Source organism: Phoenix dactylifera, chromosome 3 (assembly GCF_051530095.1).
Source record: "Phoenix dactylifera cultivar Ajwa chromosome 3, Ajwa_hap1_PhDact_Kaust_v1.1, whole genome shotgun sequence".
Classification (NCBI taxonomy): Eukaryota; Viridiplantae; Streptophyta; class Magnoliopsida; order Arecales; family Arecaceae; genus Phoenix; species Phoenix dactylifera.
Genome location: NC_143192.1, coordinates 39,783,837 through 39,805,611, shown reverse-complemented (window position 1 = coordinate 39,805,611; position 21,775 = coordinate 39,783,837). Strand labels below are relative to the sequence as shown.

At 40.2% G+C, this 21,775-nt stretch overlaps 1 protein-coding gene across 1 annotated transcript; it reads left to right on the top strand.

Annotated features, from left to right (window-relative positions):
• Positions 1–9,108: 9,108 nt before the first annotated feature.
• LOC103722187 (protein SHORT INTERNODES 1-like) lies at positions 9,109–11,845 on the top strand. The gene is made up of 3 exons (XM_017846433.5): positions 9,109–9,886; positions 10,097–10,739; positions 10,936–11,845. The coding sequence occupies exons 2-3, from the start codon at positions 10,178–10,180 to the stop codon at positions 11,352–11,354; spliced, it is 981 nt and encodes a 326-aa protein (XP_017701922.2). The 5' UTR covers positions 9,109–9,886; positions 10,097–10,177; the 3' UTR covers positions 11,355–11,845.
• Positions 11,846–21,775: the final 9,930 nt, after the last annotated feature.

Genomic DNA, 21,775 nt, shown 5'->3' with positions numbered 1-21,775 from the left:
AAAAGGATACCCAATCCTTCCGTTATCAAGTTAATAATCAAGAAGTTATTATTTCTTTAAGTTAGCTTGCCTAAGCAACATTTAGGTATGCTCTGCTTGCCTAAATGGATAAGTTTCAACGTCGCTAAAGATTCATCGATCAGGTACTGTAAGAAAATGCTCCGTACTCAATTCAGACGATAAAATGAATAGCAACACTTGCTACGTCGGATGAAAATTTTAAGGCTTAAATTTTAGATGCCCAATTATCAAATGCCAAATCCAAGGTCATAACATAAATTCTAATGTGCAGCATATTCCATTTATTATTGTTTTTTCTCTTTTAATTCCTTTTCACCGTCTCTCCTTCATATTATATGTGCCTTTCTACGTACATTGTAAGCTACAGTTCCAGCATTGGAAGCAGGACAAAATTCTTGCTTAAAAATATGAACTCAGGGTTTCATCATAATTAGGTTCATTAGTGGATTTCTTTGATATACTTTCATAGGTTTGAGTTGAATTCTTTCTTGAATGCTAGATGGTTCTTCTCTTCCCTCGCCTTGAACACATCTTTGCCCTTATCCCTATGTTTTTCTGTTCTCCCTTGCTCCTCAACTTCTATTTCTTTGCAAAAACTTGAGCCTTCTTTTTCCGTAAAACTTGCCCAACTAAATCTTTTTTATTCTTCAAGTCTTTGGCCATGGCCAGTAATGACCCAGTTTTGTTCTCATAAAGTCCAAATCTTTGCATTTTTTTTTCCCCTTAGCAGCTACTATCTGAGAATGGCATTCATAAGTCGAGGAGATTCTGTCCACTTTTTTTTTGTTGTCAAGAATTGACATCCAATCTCTAATGGATGGACAAAAAAAATTTCAACATTTTTATGTTGCCTCTCCGAATTTTTTTCTAAGAATACTCCCTTGATTTGTCATCGAAGTGGCTTCATCTTGGGTTCCACATTTCTTTTCTAAGAAGCCTTATGCATGAATCACAAAATTTTTAGAAATCTGAAGAAATGAAAAGGCACATCTATCAACCATTACATGTAAATGTCGCAAATAGATTTCTTGTTGGTCTATATAAAATTTATATAACGAATTAAACCCATACTGAGTGTTACTGGTATAGTTCAAGATTGCTTATATATATATATATATATATATATATATATACCTTTCTTTTTGAGTAGAAGGCCGCGGCAGTTGCCCACCACCTAGTTCGAGATTACCTTATTCAAAACTTTGATCAAGTTGACGACAAATAAATTTCCAGAATGTAGCTAACAAAAAACGAAACAGAAAATGCTTCGGGAACACGTGCAGCTACAACTCTTAGAAACCACAACGAATGCTCTCCTACGACGTGGAATATTTAACATTTTGTGTTGCCGACTAATACCCCATTCCGTTGCTAAGAAGAAATTTTACTTCATATATAGCAAGCTAAAATGTGAGATGGCGCAATCAATGGAATAAAAGGTTGATCATTCCCAACAAGTTTCCATCTCAATATATAGTAGGAAAATTAAAAGAAAAATGTGCCAGGAAAGTGCCAGAATCACAAGCTTGAAAGTCTTTTTTTTTAAAAAAAAAAAAACTCCGAAAAATTGTAAAAAAAAAATGAAAAGGTTTTTTCTAGGAGGGTAAACGAAGTGTGACTTGACGTTACGACACACTAGGAGCATCTATCAGAAGGAATGGCTGTGCTTAATTATAAAAAGACACAACTTAATTAAAAACGGTGCTTTTACTTTCTAACGCAGCCTAAAGTTTTATTTCACATTTATGCTATTATTCAAAGAACTAAAGTTCGCGCGAGGAGTAGAGCTAGAGCATCAAATTGTGTACGTGTTGGCGTACTGCTTGATTATCCCAAACAACATCAGCTGCACAGTGCATTAAAAAACCCAAACTTACGAGCAGCATTCAAGTCCACACGTGTAGCTAGAGTTGAGCAATAACTAAGGGAAACATTATGTATACATGTTTTGGAGAAGGTCATGAAGTGCATACGGTGTACTTCATGTATGTATGCATTGTGTATGTCCTTGGAAGTTTGGGCATCAGGGTAGAAGGCCATGAAGTACATTCTTACTATTTAGACTGGTACAATGAAACCATTTCCAGAGAAAAGCTAGAATTTATAGGAAATCTTGTGGTACCTATGCCTCGCATCAATCTTCTTTCCCTCTTGTCCTCTACCTAAATCTTCAATACTATCTCTCTACATGTTTGCTTCTTAATTATCTGATGCATTTCTCGCACATCGGACCTCCACTTGTGCGCAACTAATTCCATGATCGATTAGTGCAACAAATATCATGAAATGAACTTCCAATGTAAATTTTTGCGTGGGTAATAACTTCAGAAGAGCTGCCTCAATACGCATAGCCTTTTCTTTTTTCCAGCTCGCACGAACAATATGTTCCTTGCAGTTGCCGCATCGATCTTTTCTTTCGGTTTTGTTCACGGGCGGTCAGCATCAACTTTAAATCCAAGTGTTCGTAGCTTTAGCAACAATCATCGTGGTTAATTACCCTCAGCTATAATCGTCAACAAGTTATTCCAGGTATTCTGCATTACGTGAACCCCAGCTGGCTTTGTTCGAAGGAATGTGGGGCCTATCTGTCCGGAAAATGGCAAGCAGAGTTGCAAATCAGCCTGGGAATCACTAAGTTTGCCTGCCTGGTAGCAACGTATATATTATCGTGTGGACTTCTGCTGCAAGATTTGTTGTTTCTCCACTCAAGCTAGTTTGCTTGCTTCTTAATTGGATATTTGGATTGAAACTTATATACATCCCGCTTACCGCTTCTAATACCACAACTGTAGCTGTGATCGCTTGCTTCAGATATATTTAATGTAAAAGTATATGCCCACGTCACTGTTTGCCTTGTTGGTATCCCCATCCATACACGTATTTAATTAAATATTTGGTGCTTCTGCTGCTGCTGCTGCTGACAAGATGAAAGAGAGCTAGGCAACGAATATAACCGTCTCATATTTAGGAGGGGCAGACCAGCAACCAATAGAAGTAGCCAGAACGAAGTGGATCCCTAGATTTTGTGGACCAGCAGTACTCAGCTCTTAAAGCAGCGGAAGTTGGAACAAGTAATACAAGATACGTCGCCGGAGGAGCAAAAGAAAGCGGCGAAAAGAGAGAGCGAAAGATGGCGATGAGGATGGTGGCCATTTGCGAGAGCCCCTAGTTTTCAACTCCATGACAAGATGTTAGAGGTGAGGTAACACCTAAGAACCTAGTCTTGTTATCGTCGCCGTTCCCTCCTCGCAGTTGGATCAAATTAATTAGGTTGAATTGAAAATGGGTAGGTAGGAAGGTGCGCTGGAGCGCGATGGAATAGGTGTTTACCTAGGGGATGCTTAGGGTTCGAGAGGGTGGGGTTCATGCTGTTGGTCCCAAATCATTCCAAAGCATCGACAGGTTTGGGGAAGAAGGTCACATGCTCCTGACCTTTTGCAAAGGCCTCTGGAAAGCCAGCTCCACTTTCATAACTCTCTCTGTGTGTCCTAACAGATCGTCATCAAAGATGTGGAAGCCTCCAGGCTCCAGCTTCAGAACATGGTACCGGCGGTTTGTGCGGTGCTTCAAGAAACAACAAAGTCATCCTCCTATTTGTACATATACGTACAAACTTTGGAGAATGGTTCGATAACTCACAGAACATAAACAGAGATCGATGGAGAGGGTGAGGGAGAGGCGGTGGGGAGAATCAAGTGTGGGGTGCCACCCGCACAGGAAGCTAGAGAGACACTGCAGCGCTTTTTTCCAGTTACCGCTAAAAGCCCAAGGGAGGTATGTGAGAAAGAAATAATGGGAGCTTGGCGGAGGAACAGTTGGCGATGAATATTTTAAGACTTATATTCTTATTAAAGGGAGACAAAGCTCGAAAGAGGTAAAGGGGGAGGCCGAGGGAATCGTCGAGCAGCACCATGTGATGTGAGATGGTGGTGGCCCAGCTCTAGGAGATGAGAGAGAGAGAGAGAGAATGAGTAGCTATGCATCGATCGGTCCATCCCTTCTACGTACGTACTGTTGAGGCTCTCTCTCTTTGGTATATAGAGATGGATATTATTATATTCGCGCCCCATGGTTGGCGTCCATGATTGGAAATTTGGAATGGAGGCAAGGAGAGTAGCAACAACCGTGAGTCCCCCAAAACTTTTGTTCCGTTCGGGAGCATTCCGCCGTGGTGGAGTTATTATTGTTCTCCCAACAGTACCTGGTTAGATGGAGACGAATCAAAACGCGAGGCAGTGAAGTACGCCAGTGTGGGAAGTCTGGCATAATACCTGTCCCTCGGTGTGCAGAGGTGCGTTTGCATGCATGTTCTTGGAAGGGACCAGCACTGAGCCTCCTCCCCGTAGCCCTTGACGAGAGTGCTGCTGCTGCTGCTTCTGCTGCACTGCGCATACATCCATGCATGTAGATGTGGAGAGAGATGTAATGAAATGAACGCTTGATCTTGAAAACTTGGCACCGTCAGGGAAAAGCGGGGAAAACGCCAACTTGAGCACGCCAGGCTGCTAGGCTCCAAATGAAGTAGATTTGGCATATGTGCATGGGCCTCATCTGCACGCTGGAACCAAGTTGGCTTGGGGATGGCCGATCAACTTCATGATTCGTGCTCCGTATATATGCTCCATCCATCATTTGAAGGTGTGCTGAAGCCCTTGCCTGTCGAACCAGATGACCTGGAAATGATGAATAGGGGGGCATTTAAGGAGGAGAGGACCATCGATCTTGCATTTTTGTAGCTAGCTTGTTGCATGCAAGCACTACTTCCGTTAAAGAGGATGCTCGATCGATCCGCTCTAGCTAGCACAAACCCTCAAACGATTTTTTTTTCCCCCGAATAGCTTTATTTTTTTGCCACTTGCCTCCAACTAAATTATATATATCATCTTAACAACTAAATCTTAATACAATGGTTACAGCGTTTACTTACCACAACTAACATTCGAAAGTAATTAATTGGCAACCCTTTTAAACATGCTTTTTATGAATATGACAGGAGAATGACTTAAGAACTTGGTGAATTAAGGTCAGGTAAACTCATCCCAAGGTTAAAGGAGCTTAATTAGATCAATTGTTATACATAGCATGGCTTATTGACTTCTTTACAACCCTGCACCTAGATTCTCTCTCTCTCTCTCTCTCTCTCTCTCTCTCTCTCTCTCTCTCTCTCTCTCTCTCTCTCTCTCTCTCTCTCTCTCTTTTATCATGCATCGAACAAATCAAATCGACAGAAGGAAGCTTCATGTTTGTATCTTCACCACGCTGTTATTCAAATAATTGTCCCTAGATAGCTCTACGTACCAAGCTGTGCTTCCATCGTGATTTAGGAAAGAAGAAGAGGATGAGGAGCAAAATTAAAGAGTCATATGATGCCATGCCCCTTGGGAGTTTGTCCACGCGGATACGTTCGCGTATTAGAGGCGAGGCCTTCGAGAGGTTGGCTTCACATGTGGGGTTAAACATGAGGACGCGCTCAACGCCTCTTTTATCCTTAGAAGCTCGCACGTTTAGGAAATAAATACTCGATCGGCACATGCCTTCCCTGCGGACGAGTTTGTTAGCTTCGGCATTTGTGCCCATGGTGCCCTAATCCTTTGGCTCTCTAATCTCTTTTTTTCCGTGGATTCTGCTCCACTCTCTCTCTCTCTCTCTCTGCCATGGTTGATTTCTGGGGGGTAGAGGACTAAAGGAGCGGAGAAAGGGTCAACTCCCGGGGGGGCGCACAGGGCTCGAGAACGAGGGAGAGGGACGCGTTTACAGGGAGTCCCCCACATCATTCATCCAGCAAATCGGCTCCGTGAATGTCTTTTCCATGCATTTAGCCAACATCCACATATTTATTAATTCGGCAGTGTTCCTGCCAAAAGGCTTAACGTTGGGTGATGTTCGTACCGTCATTGATTGCCGTATTTGGCTGGTTCCTATTATCAACTTCATAATTAATACCAACAGAGAGAGAGAGAGAGAGTAGGTATCACTAATTATTTGGCAATTATATGTAATTCTTTTCTGCCGAACTCGTGACGAGCTCCTTTGTCTTCCTTAGTAGCCAAGGAAAATCAACTGAGAGGTTATATGCATGATTGGACTGGAGCCTTCCCTACCTTTCCGCATAACTTAATATGAGGAATAATTTGTTGACCAACTAATACTTAATTAGCATATGATCCGAGTAGGTGGAGAGTTTTTTTTGTTTGAGTTTTGTTAGGAAATCTAAGATTGAGAAATTTCTTCAAAAGAGTTGTACAAAATGAGCACGTATGCTGCAGTTGTTCGAGGCATATTGTATGCACGTGCCTCGAGTTAATGCTTTGCTTTATTATATTTGAATATGAATTGATTCTAGTACCATGGTAGGATAGAGGGCCCTTGTACATCACTAGCTATTTCACACTATGAGGTCAAATATATGATTGCGGTTATGAGTACTTACATAAACAATAGTTAATTCAATGTTAGAACAATTTTGAATTGGGGTTTAGCACAATAAGCACACCTCTCCTCTCCTCTCCTCTCCACTTTGGGGAGCTTCCATGTTCAAACATTGAGAAGTACCTTTTTTTAAGAGCTTGACAGAACTAAATATCCCAATATTTCATGAAATAATTAGTGCTACTCTAGCTCTTATGCACGTGCAAAAAAAAAAAAAAAGAAATAGAACAAGATTATCATAACAGCTAGGGTTCTCACTTCTAATTATATATTATTTTAAAGATTATACCCGTTCGGGGCCAGGCAAAGTAGTTACCCTCTCTCATTTTCAAGGGATTGTGATTTTGAATCCCATCAAGATCGATAATATTTTGAAATAATTAGAATTGTTGAACCCTTGGAAGTAGGCGTGATGTGATAAACATGGTTTGGGAGTAACTATTTTGATTTTGGACATATTTTCAGACCTATCAAGATCGATAATATTTTGAAATAATTAGGATTGTTGAACCCCTGGAAGTAGGCATGATGTGATAAACATGGTTTGGGAGAAACTATTTGGAATTCGGACATATTTTCAGAGTACAGTAGTCCATTGTGATGAGAGTCAGTGATGGGATATCTCGTGCTCTACCAAAAATGAGATTGTGGTCTCTTTTTTTTTGGTGGATACTTCCTTTATGTTATAAAAGAATATGTGGCATTATCGTAATATATATTTATAAATATGATCATTATATATAAGTTGCATCTTTTGTAGTAGCTGCATATATACAGTAACCTGTGTAGAAATCTCATTATTTACTTGCTTTTATTATTGGAAATAAGATTGTCAGATTGTCCTAAGTGGTTCTATAGATGTTGCCATTCAATATATAGTTTAAGGGAGGCAAGCCAAGTAATTGCCAATCATGGCGGAGAATATAGGGATTATCAAGTGGGGCTCCTATTTAATCCAACTGTTGGATCAACATTTGCAATTTAACATACATGGAGATTAATTACACCCATAGATTGATGTAATGCAGGGACCCCTTTTGTCCAAATCAATATATGAAAAATTGCATAATTTAATATTTTCTATGCACATGTTTAATAGTTGGAAGCAAAAATGCACAATATTAATAATGCTAGTACGCTAATATATAACATATACAATTTAAAGTTTCCAAATTTGATTATAATCTCTGCATGATAAAATATATATTTATCAAAATTCAATCGAGTTGGATGTGATTCTGAACTATATGACTTAATACTGAAACAGAAGGCGAGCTCCAAAAAATTCAATATTGCAAATCATAATCGATGGCATGAATTTTAAACGCAACTAATTTATTAATACATTGTACCCATTAATTTATATTAAGCATTTAACAAAATTAAGTCACCATTCCAACTCTTATAAGTACAATCAACAATATCCAAGCAACATAAGAGCAAGATTTTCTAAACCTTTAGCCAATTAACAACTTATTGTGATGCTAATCGGGCAGATTAACTGCACTTTGGAGCAGCCTTGTTATCAGCCACTATATTTTCCTTTTGTTTCTTTTTTTTTTTTCCTGAATCAGTCATAGCCATTATGGTGTTATAATTGAATCCTCACTGATCACTCTGCAGAAGGAAGACAACAAATTAGAAGAAATTAAACTGAGCAAAAGTGGCGGAGAAGTGTCCATGGTATCGATCATTTCTAATTTGGAAGTAATAATATCTGAGGAGCTAGTGGCGGGGCGTTGTAGGGAGGGGCACGCTTTCCTAGCTTGCCGAGTGCAGCCAAATTCGGCGGGATATATCTCTGACCGGCGCTGCAATGAATGCTTCACAATAGAAAATCATTCATAGTACGATACGTGGAAAAAGCGGGAGTAATCTTTTTTATATTCTAAACAGACAAACACTAACGTGTATGGGAAAAGAAAGCAATGGATGGGAAACGAATGCGAGGAGCGGACTTGAGGTGGTAATTTACCCTTCACCACTATTTTCCTCATTGTTAAAGCTTTCTTTTTATATATATATATATTATGCCTCTCACAAATTATGAATCATTTCAAATAAAAATAATAGAGTTATTATTATCCAATATGCTGAATATATATGTTACTAACTGTGGCTACTGTTAGAACGTTTTGGATACTCTAGTTTTTCTGTGTGGAAAATATATGTTCATTAAATTTGAATTATTTTGGGCAGGATTAGCTTCGTATTCTTTAAATATATTTATGATTGTAGCGAGTACATTATTCATTGATATATTGAAGTATCTTAAAATTCTGCTCCTTTAGCCTTTTATTTGGCACGAAAAATAATATGATAAAACGTGGGAGGTAAAGATAATGTAAAAATCTAGGACTAGAATTATCGTCAAGGACAGAAGTAGAAGTATTTAATAGGGGGTTAATGAGGGAGACTTTTTGTTGCTTGGCCGCTGAATAGGGCCAGGAATAGCGAGACTAAAGCGAGGTCCGGTCGCAGAAAAGTACCGGGTTTCTCGGGAACAAAGGACGGGCCAAACCAACGCTGTCGATGTACTCCACGTAGAATGGCTCATCACCCTCCGATCGCCAACCAATGGCCCCCCGTGGCCCCATGGCCAATAGAGCGGCACTGGTGCAAGAAAGACAGGATTAGATAGATTTCTTTCCCTTTTCTATTCCACGCTCAGCGAATCGTTGGCCACTGGCATCGCCACTGTTCCGTCTCCCGTTGTTCATCTTTCCTTCTTTCTCTCTCTTAGCCCTAGTATTGCGTTTAATATTTTTTTTTTGTTTGGAGAGAGAAACAGAGAAAGAGAGAGAGAGAGAGTGCGTGAGACTGGGTTTTGGGATCGCCGTGGGAGAAAAGAGAGAAAGAGAAGGGTCGGAGAGGCGTCATAAATGGAATTGAGGCTGTGGCAGGGAGGGCGGCGTTGCAGTGGCTCTAATTCCGTGTCTTAAATATACTTTTCAAGGGATCGTGAGAGAGAGAAGAGCCAAAGCCAAGAGAGAGACGAGGAAATAAGAAAGGGAGAGCGAGGAGGCGGCCAGAGAATTCAAGAAGGAAGAGAGTGAGAGTGAGAGAGAGAGAGAGAGAGAAGGGTGGGGGCGGGGGGAGGGGGGGAGGGAGGGAAGGAGCCGGCAGCAAACGCTGCTGTTGCTGCTGCTGCTGCCGCCTCCTCTCAGTAACAGTAATAAGAAAAGGGAAAGAAAGAAAGGGAAAAAGCAAATGAAATCCCAACACTCGACGTGGGTGCGGACAAAATTAGAAGCAGAGCGGCAGAGGGAAGGGAGGGAAGGAAAGACATAGAAGATCAACAGCAAGGAAAGCATCTGCAGGTGCAGCACAACACAGCAACCATCCAACCATAGCAACCATCCATCTTTAAAACCCACAGCCACAGCTAGAAGGAAAAAACAAGCAAGACAAAACAAAATAAAGCAATAGCAACAAGGTACGATCACGTATGCTCCTCCCCCCATCTATTCCCTCCTCCTCCTTCTCCTCCTCCTCCTGCTGCTGCTGCTGCTGCTGCTGCTGCTCCACAATTTAATTTAATTCTTTCCACATACTAATACATATATATTTATATATGTATATATTCTAACATCTCTCTCTGCACCACGTTTTGCTTTGATTGCTTGCTCTTGTTTAATATAACCAGATCTAGAGAGAGGGAGAAGTAGGGGGAGGGGGTTTGCTGGAGTCCTGCTATGGATTATAAGCAGCAATTGAGGGGAGCAGCATGGCAGGTTTCTCTCTAGGTGGGAGCCACCGGCAAGGAGGCGAAGAAGAAGAAGAAGGAATACCCCCAGAGAATCTCTTCCTCTACAGCGGCAGCGGCAGGACCGAAGAAATCGCCTACACCCGCGGCTTCGAGCTATGGCAGCAACAGATCCACCGACACCAGCAGCAGCAGCAGCTGTATCCCTCATCGTCGACAGCCGCTCTTCTTTCCTTCTCGGATGAGCCCCCGTGTCATCCGCCCCAATTAGGCGGAGGGGCACGGATGAGAGGCAGCAGCAGCAGCATGAGCTGCCAGGACTGCGGCAACCAGGCAAAGAAGGACTGCGTCCACCTGCGGTGCCGCACCTGCTGCAAGAGCCGCGGCTTCCCGTGCCCCACCCACGTCAAGAGCACCTGGGTACCCGCGGCCAAGCGCCGCGAGCGCCAGCAGCAGCTCGCCACCGCCGCCGCCTTCCAGCAGCAGCAGCAATCGCATTCCCTCCGCATCGCAGAGCCTTCCAAGAGGCCCAGAGAGATCTGCCCCCGCCACCCCACCGCCATCGCCACAAACACCTCGTCAGGTATCTGTACAAATCATGCCACTGTTCCTCCCTACCCCATCTCCACTGTTCCCCGAATCCTTTGCGTGATTCGTTCTTCCACTTCACACTTCACTAGCGTTTGTCCAACCGAACAGTATAGTATTATTATACGTAATTGTATGCGTAAAAGAGGAAGATCCACCGTCACCGATATGGACGTTTGCGTCATTGGCAGGAGGAGGCGGAATGGACGCGCTGAGCTTCCCGGCGGAGGTGAGCTCGCCGGCGGTGTTCCGATGCGTGCGCGTGAGCCCGGTGGACGAGGCGGAGGACGAGTTGGCGTACCAGACGGCGGTCAGCATCGGCGGGCACGTGTTCAAGGGCATCCTCTACGACCAGGGACCCGACTCCCCGTTCCAGCATCCGACGACCCCTCGCCACCTTCACTACGGTGAATCCTCCTCCTCTTCTGCCGCTGCTGGCGCCGTCACCACTGCAGCTGCTCTTGCTGCCAGTCTCGCTGCAAGCACCAGTGCTGGTGCGAGTACCGCGCCATCTTCCACCGGACTGTTGGATCCTTCGTCGCTGTACCCGGCTCCACTCAGTGCTTTCATGGCCGGTACCCAGTTCTTTCCCCACCACCACAGACCCTAGCTAGCTAGAACTAATTAAGCAGTCGGTAGTTCAAAAACATTTTAGCAGGCCTAGTCTTTCACCCTTTTTCTGAGCCATTTTAATCTCAGTTTTCAGTGAATGCAGCGTTGGACTCGATTGAATCTAACAAATGCTTCGAGCTAGCTAGCTCTCTCCTCTTCTTTTTTCTCCCTTCTTTCCATGCCTCGGACTTCTTGGGATTGCCGACGGATTTGAAGGAGTTTGAAATGGGCGGCCACGACGCGCTGAGTTGGTTTGGTAAGTAGTTAGGCAGCAGGAAGACCCGGAAGCGAGCGGTGGGTTTTGTTTGCTTTGCTTTGCTCCATATATTTATTCTGTGAGGGATGGAGGATTAACCTTTGTTGGCTCAGTTTGTTTATTTTATCTGAGGGTCATGTCTTCCAACCTAGCACTGCTAGTCTTTTGCCCATGCATGGCATTCTGAGTACGGTACCCGAGAAAGAAATAATGGAAACCTTCTTTTTCTCGTTCTTCTTCGTCTTTTATTGTTCCTTCATACTTCTTTTATATGGGGTGCATAAAATATTCATATATACGGTCTGTGTGTCTTTCTTTACTTGAGATTGATGGATGGATGTGACCCTCGTCACCTCCCTAGCTCCCTTGGGCCTGAATATAAGGAAGAATGAGATGAAAGATAATGATAAGGGGAGGAACCTGCTGTTACAGTCTGCGTACGTGTTAGCTTTCATTAGTCTCATGCATCCCAACCTTCTGTGAGAAGACCGGTTTACATTACATTATGCTATCATACATACAAGGATTGCCTCCTCTCTCTCTCTCTCTCCCCCTCTCCACAGTACCCCACCCCCCCCCCCCCCTCTTCCTCCTTGAGGCACTGCCATGAATCATTCTTTTCTAAGGAAACCATGATTTTGCCTTTCTGGCTTACACTCATATTTTTCAATTAATGTGGGAATAAAAATGCTGTGTTTAGACAAAGACTAGAATATCATGTTGGGACAAGCAGGTTGTCGGAAGGAGAACAGGAGTTTACGGCACTCCTTATTCTAGTATACATGATTGACCATAAGATTATCTCAATGTTATCATAACTTAAAGAACGTACAACATAATGGAAAGTGGAATTGTTAGAGTGCTTAAACAAAATGAAGTCAGAAAAGGTAAGCATTTGGATGAGATCGGTTTGTAGGATTCATTCATCCTATACTAGGAAGCATGAATATAGTAATAAAAGGTGTCGACTATAAAAATAGAATTACAAAATTACGTTATCGCTGCTTCCTTACTTTGTAGTTAAGATATGTGTGTCTAATAGTTTGTTGTATTGGTTGATTCTGTTCCTTGCCTTTTTTTTTCTCGAGAGACATACTTTAGCTTGTTAATTAGAAATTGGGAAAGTATGACTGTCCTATGACTTTGAGACTGAAGAAAGATGTCACTACAAGTTAATGGTGCTCCCGAAGGGCAGATGGAGAGCTAACATAACCTTTCTAGAGATGAGATGTTTTGGTTGGAAGTTTGGAGAAATCAAGTTAAATTTGCATACACCAGGGCTTTGGTTTTTTCACCAAATAAGCATGAAATAGGGAAATGGATGGAATAAAGAAAACATTTGTCTAGTGATGGCGATTTGTGGAATGGTAGAAAAGTTGGAATAGCCTTAAAGATTTGGGGATGGGAAGTTTAAGAAAGTGGCATACATTTATAGATAGTTAAACATCGATTCTACATATTGTAGAAAAGAATATAACTTCCTAGGAACAGGTTTTGTTATTTACAATCAAATATGGCATATCTAAATTATCTATAATCATCATGTGCTATCACAATTTCCCAAGGGATGCTGCCTTTTTTTATCGTATTCGATAATGTTACTACTCTTCAACATTCATTCTAGGACGCTTTAATGTTTTTATTTGATATGCTTTATTATTATCTTAAATCATCGTTTTCTTATACGTCTAGCTAACAATAACTTAATTAGTACCTAAAAAATGCGATTCCCTTTTTCTAAACCATGCTAAATATTGCACAAGTAATCAGAAAGTTTTTTTTGAACACCAAGAAGACTTGTATGTAGTGCTAGAAATGTTCATCTATCTTTCTTTTTTTTTTGTTGCACGCATGTTCTTATGAATATCTCAAATTATGTGTATAGCCTCACGAATTGACTACTTGCATATATGCCATTAAAAATTGTTTGTTTTTATGTGCACATCCATATAAATTACTTCTTTTTGCATGTACGCCTTCAACTAAATAAAAACGGGCATGCAAAAAAAAAAAAAATTTGAAGGACATAGATACAAATAATAAATATGTGTGCATATATATATATATATATATATATATATATATATATATATATATATATATATATGTATCAAGTAATCTTTATAAGGGTATCCATATATATAAATAGCAAATTTGAAAGGGTATACATATAATTTTAGATATTTATAATAGTATACACATGAAAAGAATAATTTATAAATGTATACATGCAAATAATAAATTTGTAAAAGTATCCAAGCAATTCCAGATATTTATAAGGGTATATATGTAAAAACAATTCAATCATTCTATATACGCCTATTGGATCATATCTTTCATAGCTTCTTATATATTGCAAAATAATTGTTCGATCCTCTAATATATTTTCAAATTTAGATAATTATTAGACATGAAAATCAATTATTGTTCTACTTTTAGAAGCATAATTATGGTTATTTTCTTCTTTTTATAAATGACTATAGTTCCAGTGTTGGATTTTTATCTTTTATATTGGTTTGAAATGATTCAATGACCTTATACTTTAGTTAAAATGCAATTTTTATAGCTCAATATGGTTATGTATGGATTTCTCAAATGTATAGCTTACTGAAGAAAATAATGAACATTGAAAGGAAAGAGTTACACCTTTTTCGGCAAACCATGAACACAAAAGGCAACTTTATGATTATTTACCGTCAGAACTTATTTGCTTTGTCAAATAAACCTTTGTATTTATTGGAAGCCTGTGTGTGCCATACCACAAAGGTAATAATCTCTTTGAGTGAACGACTATATTAGTCATAGCAACAGAATAATAAACCATGAGAAGCCAAATATTGGATTATACTTATTCTTGCATGAAGTGAAACTATTTGCCTTAATCAAATAGGCCTAATTAAAGATGGTACGAAGTTGTGAGCATAGATAGACAGATGTACAGCATGAAGCACATACCCCTCGTATTAGATTGATGTAGGAGGAGAAAAAGGTTGCTGAACACAGCTATAGCCTATATCAGAAAAGGTAGGATCCTACTTGTTCCTTGTAGCAGCCTTACAATATCTTTTTCGTTAAAATATATTAGGGAACTTAAGCTACCAATGTCTTTAAAATGCATGATGTGATCAGCATTTGAGTTTTGAAATGAAACACAAGCATTGTAAGCGAAATTCAAGAAACAGCCAAATCCATAAAGCAATCTCGGGATACACCAATGTTGAAACTTCTTTAGGTTTGAGAGAGGAACTTTATGATATAGATTCCCTAGTAGGGGTGCAAATGGGTCAGAATGAACCGGATCATGAGCGACCCTGGCCCATTCCGGTTTCTTGTTCGAGTTCTAATGTCGGACCCAAACCCAACTCAATAGAAGATTGGGTCGGGTCGGGTCTACAACTCTAATTTTTGACCTAACGGGTCATTCGGGTCGAGTTGGGTCCATGTATAATCCGGTCCTAATCCAAAAACTTCAGATTTGGGTCGGGTCCAGTTTGGATCGAGATAAGAATATAAGCCAATACTCTAATGACTTTGCTTATGCCACAAATAACTGTATCTACGAAATTTGTACTTCTTCAAAATAAGATTGATAGAGATATAAAAATCAGATATTGTTGTATAAAAATAATGAATAAATATTTGTTTTGCTTAAAAATGGATTAATGTTTATCATATTTAATATGTAGAACATGCTTGAGATATTATTGGCACAAGCTAGCATGGCTGAGTTCAGGTATAAACTGAATTCAGATATTATTAGCCATTTATTGGCCCACTATTAGTTTATTAAACCAAAGCAGCAAGTTGCATAGAATAAAGATTCATGAGGCTCAAGCTGCCGACAAAACCCCTACTTCCACTGAACCTAACACCAAACAAAGCCTCGACCCAATGATACTAAAAGGTTTGGTCCACATTGCAAGACACGTGAAATAAACTTATGGACCTTCACCTGTTTTCCGTATCAACAATATTTGCTATTTTTTAAGAAGTTGATTTGATCTGCAACACTAATATTCTACTACATACTGTTGTACCTGTTGCTTCCTCTTTTTTTTTAAAAAAATATTTTTTTATACATATTTTTTTTTTCTTTTGATTTTATCCTAGCTAAATGTAATCAATGAAAGCATTCATACTCCTAATGAGCACCAATCTCCTACATAACCCACCTACCAAGCTCGATATCATTATATTATTCTGCATTTCTACTTATTGTTAACTTCAAAACAATGATTAAGAACAGAGAGTTAAGACTCTCGGTCAAGCTTTAAGCACCAGCTGGGCGGCTGGGCATGCACCCCTGCTGCCCGTGGGCCCAAATGGCTGAGTGAGTTGGGGTTGGGTCGTAGGGTTGGAAACTTAAAATTATTCAATTTTTAAACGGATCGGGCCGGGTCAAGTCCGGTTCGAATTCAAGAAACTCAGACATTGCCCTAAAAATAAAATGGGTCCAATTTTAGACCCTAGCCCGGCCCCACAAGTTCTTTAAACCAGGTCGGATCGAGTCTAACTAGGTCGGGTCAAGTTGGGTCATGAGTCAACCCGACCCATATGCAGCCTTATTCTCTAGTAGGAGATTGCCTTCTAAAGCATCACCAATGATTTCGTCTTTTACACTGATTTGAAATGATTCAATGATCTATAATATAGTTAAAATGTAATTTTTATAGCTTGATAAGGTTACAAATGGATTTCTCTGAAGTATAGCTTAGTGAAGAAAATAATGAACTTTGAAATAAAAGTGGAAAATCGATCATACAGTTAGTATAGAAAGATAGAGTTAAACCATTTTCGGCAAACCACGAACACAAAAGGTAACTTCATAATTATTTACCCTCAGAATATATTTGCTTTGTCAAATAAACCTTGGTAGTTATTGGAAGCCTGGGTACAACATATATTAGTCTTAGCAAGAGAAATAATAATAAATCACGAGAAGCCAAATACTAAAAGTATAGTTATTCTTTCATGAAAGGAAACTATTTGCATTAGTTATAAGCCTAAAGATGGAACCGAGGAGTGTGCACAGACCAGGGCCGGCCCAACCCTTAGGCGACTTAGGTGGTTACTTAAGGCCTCGGCTCAAAGAAAGCCCACCGTAGGAAAAGCCTCAAAGACAAAATGGAAAAGGAAAAGCCCCCCCTGTGAGTTCATCTTAGGCTGGCCCACTGCAGGGAAGGCCTCAAAGACAAAACGACCTTAAGCCCTCAAATACATTTGGCTGCTCCTATCAGACACGCAGATGTATAGCATGAATAACGTATCCCTCATATTGTATAGATGCCGGGGTGAAAGTTGCAGACAACAGCTATAGAAGAAAACCTAAGAACCTACTTGTTCCTTGTAGCAGCCTTATATACAATATCTTTAATTCTTGTAATACTAAGGAGCTTAAGCCACCTGTATCCCTAAAATGCATGATGTGATCGGCATTTGAGTTTTCAAATGAAACACAAGCGTCGTAAGAAGTTCAGAGAACAGCCGTATCCATAAAACAATCCCCAGATACACCAATGGCGACACTTGTTTTTTTAGGTTTGAGGTAGGAACTTTAAGATATAGATTCCCGAGTGGGAGATTTCCTTCCAAAGGACCACTGATTCCAGAACAAAACAATAGATATAACGAATCTTTTGGTAGTAGGATATGCTACTTTTCCGAGAAAAAGTAGAATGTGCTATCTGTGGATGATTTAACTGCCGTCAACAATAATACTTTCCATAAACGACATCCACCTTAACATCATGAGATACTGTGGTAGGCGGCATCCACCTTATTATTATCATATTCTATTCTCACGTTCATGCTGTTTTAAAAGCTCAAGTTTGGTAATGCTTGAAGGATGCAATTTCATGGGTGCATACACTGTCAAATTTGATCTATGCCCACTCGATTCTTTATTTACTTCAGTTCGATCTACCCCTAACTAATGCCATTTTGAGTGGTCGGTGCAGCAATGCACCACAAAGCTAAAGATGGCTACTGTGTCTGTGCAGGCTCCATGAAATACCCCATCTCTCCGGACTGCCGGGACGCCGTCCTCAATCCCGGCCTGCGATGACTCTCCCAATTCCGGCCGGCATGTTCCTTCCTTCAGTATATGGTACAATTTTAGAGAACAAGAGAAAATACATGTTGGGTTGTCAAATGTCACAGCATACATCAACCTATATATGATTGCATAAACTCTTGCTGTATAGCAATCCATTCCATAGGCCAACACCAAGAGCTTTGTGAAATCGCACCGTTCATCTACTCCATCAGATATGAACATGTACATAACCCAAATCACAGTTCAGCAAACCATCCAGATCCTTGTATTCTTATAAGAAGGATATGTATATGAGCGAGAGAAAGACAGATATCCATGTACGCATGCGTCCCAGAGTATTGCAAAAGCTTCACCAATCCAAAATTGATTTCATCAACATCATGCCTTGCCGAGACTTCATAATTCGATTGGCATGGGGTTCTGGTTGCGCAAGCAACAGCAAAAATGGGGCTGTAAAATTGCTGTGGGGATTCACGGCTGGGTATCCCTTCGTTAATAAACCGCCTGGAATCTACCAAAAAAAAAAAAGACTTGCTTGGATGGGGCGCAGCTGGCTACAAATCTACCAAAAAAAAGAAAGAAAAAGACGTGCGCTCTTGTTTCTTTCACGCTTAAAATCTAACCTTGGGGACCGCAGCTGGCTACAAAACGGACCACCGCATGGATCGGAAATACGAGTCCCGGTCAACAGGGAGTTTTCGTTGCAGCGCCGTCCGCATGGGGACCGCAAAATAAACACCAAAATGATCTTAAAATGGAAAGCAAACGTTAGGATCTCTGAGTCCCCAAGGAACTGGTCCTGGTAAGCTTGGTTCAGAGCTTAATAAGACAGAAGGAAAGGGGGAAAATATAGAAAGGGAACTCTTAACGTCCTTTGGCTCTATGCCATGGGGAACCTCATTTGCTCGGTGGACCTTTTCAAATGGAAAAGGAAAGGAATAAAGAGGCGAAGTGCTCTGAAAGTATGAAAGGTACCGGATTGTGTCGCAATCTGCAAGCCTAGCTACCTCCGCAGTTCACCACTGTAAATCATTGAAGCGAGGCATAGAAGAGCTCCTTTCATCTGGTGCTATTCATGCAAGCCGACTATGTATACATATTCCCAGCCCTTCCATCATGACTTCAAACTCTCCCCTCTTGTAACAATGAAACCTATGCGGTTTCCAGTGATGATCCATTCCCATCACTAGTGCTCCAGCATGTTGGAAGATGAGATGCGAACTTGCTTCAACTTATATATACTAGTCTGAACTTAAGTATGTGAACATGATGGACAGTCGTTAGGTGGCGCAAGGACTCCCGGAGTAGCGCAGATTTAGGTTATTGATGCCATTCTAGAGATGTTGATCGCTATTTGTGAAATTTCTTTTGAATTGTCAAGTGAGGGTTAGACCTTCAATTAAATCTTGTGGATCTTCTTCCGCATTTTAGCTGCTTCAGACCTGCCATTCCCGTTTCTTCTCTAGCATTGCATACACGCAGGTGCGCATGAATGTCTGCATGCATGAACACATAGATGTACATATACAGAGTTGCATACACATGCTTGCGAACACCGGCATGGAAGAGCTCAAAATTGCTAATGGCTTGTTACAACTGAAATGAGAAGACTGTTAAGATGCCGGCCCGCTGCTGTCACAATGTTCATGATGCCATTGAGTTGATGAATATGCCACGTAAAAGCTTTTAGAGGTGGCCAACAGCTATTGGTATTCATTTGAAAGCATGCCATATGAGAGGAGCAAGCTATAATACATGGATCACCAGTCCTAATTTGAAGCATGTGATCCACAATTTTGATCAGCATGATGCATTGATTTATCTTTTGAAGTTACTTTTTAATTTGATCGACTCAGGTCTTTGTTTTGAATCCATAGCTCCACATCAATGCAAACCGGTTAGATCGGATTCTGATATAGATGTTTTAGGCCCTAAAAGTCAGCCTGCCTTAAGAAAGTGGATTGGATCAGTGTAATTTTTTTTTCTCCACCATGGTTCTATCAAGCCCACTTTCCATGCAAGTATAGAGTAAATTAGCTGAGCTGAGCTGGTTGTGCTATTGAAGCTAAATGATATTATTGAAAGAAATTCCAAACAGATTAAGTGGATGAAAGTGTAGTCGCAACTTGCAGGTTCTTCTTTCGGAGACCAACGACTTCAAGCAAAAGATTTAGCATTTGAAGGGAACTTAGAGAATTGACCTGACAAATAGAATGCACAAATAAGAAAAATGAGGTTATATATGAATTCATGGGAAGTAATTGCATGGGACAGAGGCCACAACAACAAAGTGTATTATTACTACCACCAGCAGCAATAAAAATGGATCGCACCATGAATTTGCAATCCTCAAGTATTCACAGAATGAGTTTGAATTATTCATGAACAAGTTACAAGGTCCCCCCACCCCCAAGTTGAATTACTCAGTCGACAGAGAAAATCTTGAAAATTTGGATTGTTTTCAATAGTTTGCTAAATGTTGTTGCTATATCTGAAAGTCTCTTTACATGCTATAGGATTCTGTGCACTATGCAGTGCATAACAACCATGTTATTTATATCAAAAAATGGAATGAAAGATTAGCAAGCCGAAGAAACCCTAGTTAATTAGGGCATCAACATCACCTTAGTGTTGTTGTACCTCAGACAGATCTTGTGGCTTATTACACCTTTAGTGCAAACTTTATTAATATAATGAAAATTAAAAGAAGCATTGATTTAACTCCTCTGTAGTCATAATAAGTTTTCAAAGTAATGCAAGTCAAGAAAGCGGATGTGTCCCATTGCTTGTCAATCTTCTTCTTCTTCTTCTTCTTCTTCTTCTTCTTCTTCTTATTATTATTATTATTATTATATTTTTGTACATTAGCATGTTGGTATTTTGGCTAGTGGGCTACCTAATTAATTATAAGGGTTAACCTTTCTCCAAGATTTTTCAGAAATTGCTATCCTGTGTCCAAAATAATTTGAGAAGAGCTAGTCCTTCTCCGAAGCACTTGAGGAACAACTAAATGTGTCGATAAGCTAGAACGGATTTTAATTTTGCATGTACCATAAGCTACGCCAAATTTTACAAGCCATTGCCAATGTTTTGGAATCATCAATTATGTGAAAACAAATTGCACCTTCACATCGTTAAACATTCACAAACATAACTTACTGTATTGCGAAACAAAATCGAGAGCAAATGCTTGACTGATCCCTGCTCCTCACCATTTTTTGACAATCCTTAATGTAAATGGGAGTAAAAGTATTCTCCTTTTGGCTAAAACAGTTGGGAAGGGGGACAAATGACTTCAGATAATAATTAAGATGGAGTGAAGAAAAAAAGTAAAAGACTCAAAAACAAACAGATTAATTAAAGAAAAACCGGTCTAGAGGAAACATCAGGCCTTAACACTCTTTAAGAAAGAAGCATTGATAAGTACAAATGACAAGTGGGAGTCCTTTTCTCTAGTTACAATAATAATAGAAGAAAATTTTTTAATGAAAGTTTGGCAACATATGAATCAATTCTCCTCGTGATTCTGTTCCATTTCACATGCCACAATCATAGAACCTATAATTACCTGCATGTATATCTCCCAAGACACCTTCCAAAAAAAACAATGATATAGTTGGTCCAAGCTATGTGGTGCACAAGATAGGTGAAATTATTGGTTAGACCAGATCCACCAGCTAGACCAGTCCAACCTACATACAAACATGCCCGTATTGCTCTCTTCTCCTTTTGTTTCTTGTCCGTGTTTGTACATTTTGACCCTAAAAGATGGATTTTGATGATCACAAAAACAATTGAGTTATATATGTACTCTAATGATGTTGGCTTAAATGTGAAGTATTAAATATCTAGATAAAAATTACACCTACAAACTCCAAAGAATCAAGAAAAATAAAATCAAGAAACCTGAAAATTCAGTCTGTAAACTGAGTGAGCCGACATTTATGTTTAAGGAGTCGACGGTCGACCCTTATATAGTTCAAGAAAAACAGAGAAAAATCACCGCCGGAGACCAACTAGATGGGCTGACTCTTGTGTTTAAGGAGGCGACCCAATATCTACATGAGTCGACTCCTGACATTGAAGAGTCGACCATTGAAGCAAGCGC

Coding starts and splice junctions, on each gene's coding strand:
- LOC103722187 (XM_017846433.5), top strand. CDS start 10,178: ATGGCAGGTTTCTCTCTAGGTGGGAGCCACCGGCAAGGAGGCGAAGAA. Junction 10,740..10,935: donor CGCCACAAACACCTCGTCAG/GTATCTGTACAA, acceptor CGTCATTGGCAG/GAGGAGGCGGAATGGACGCG.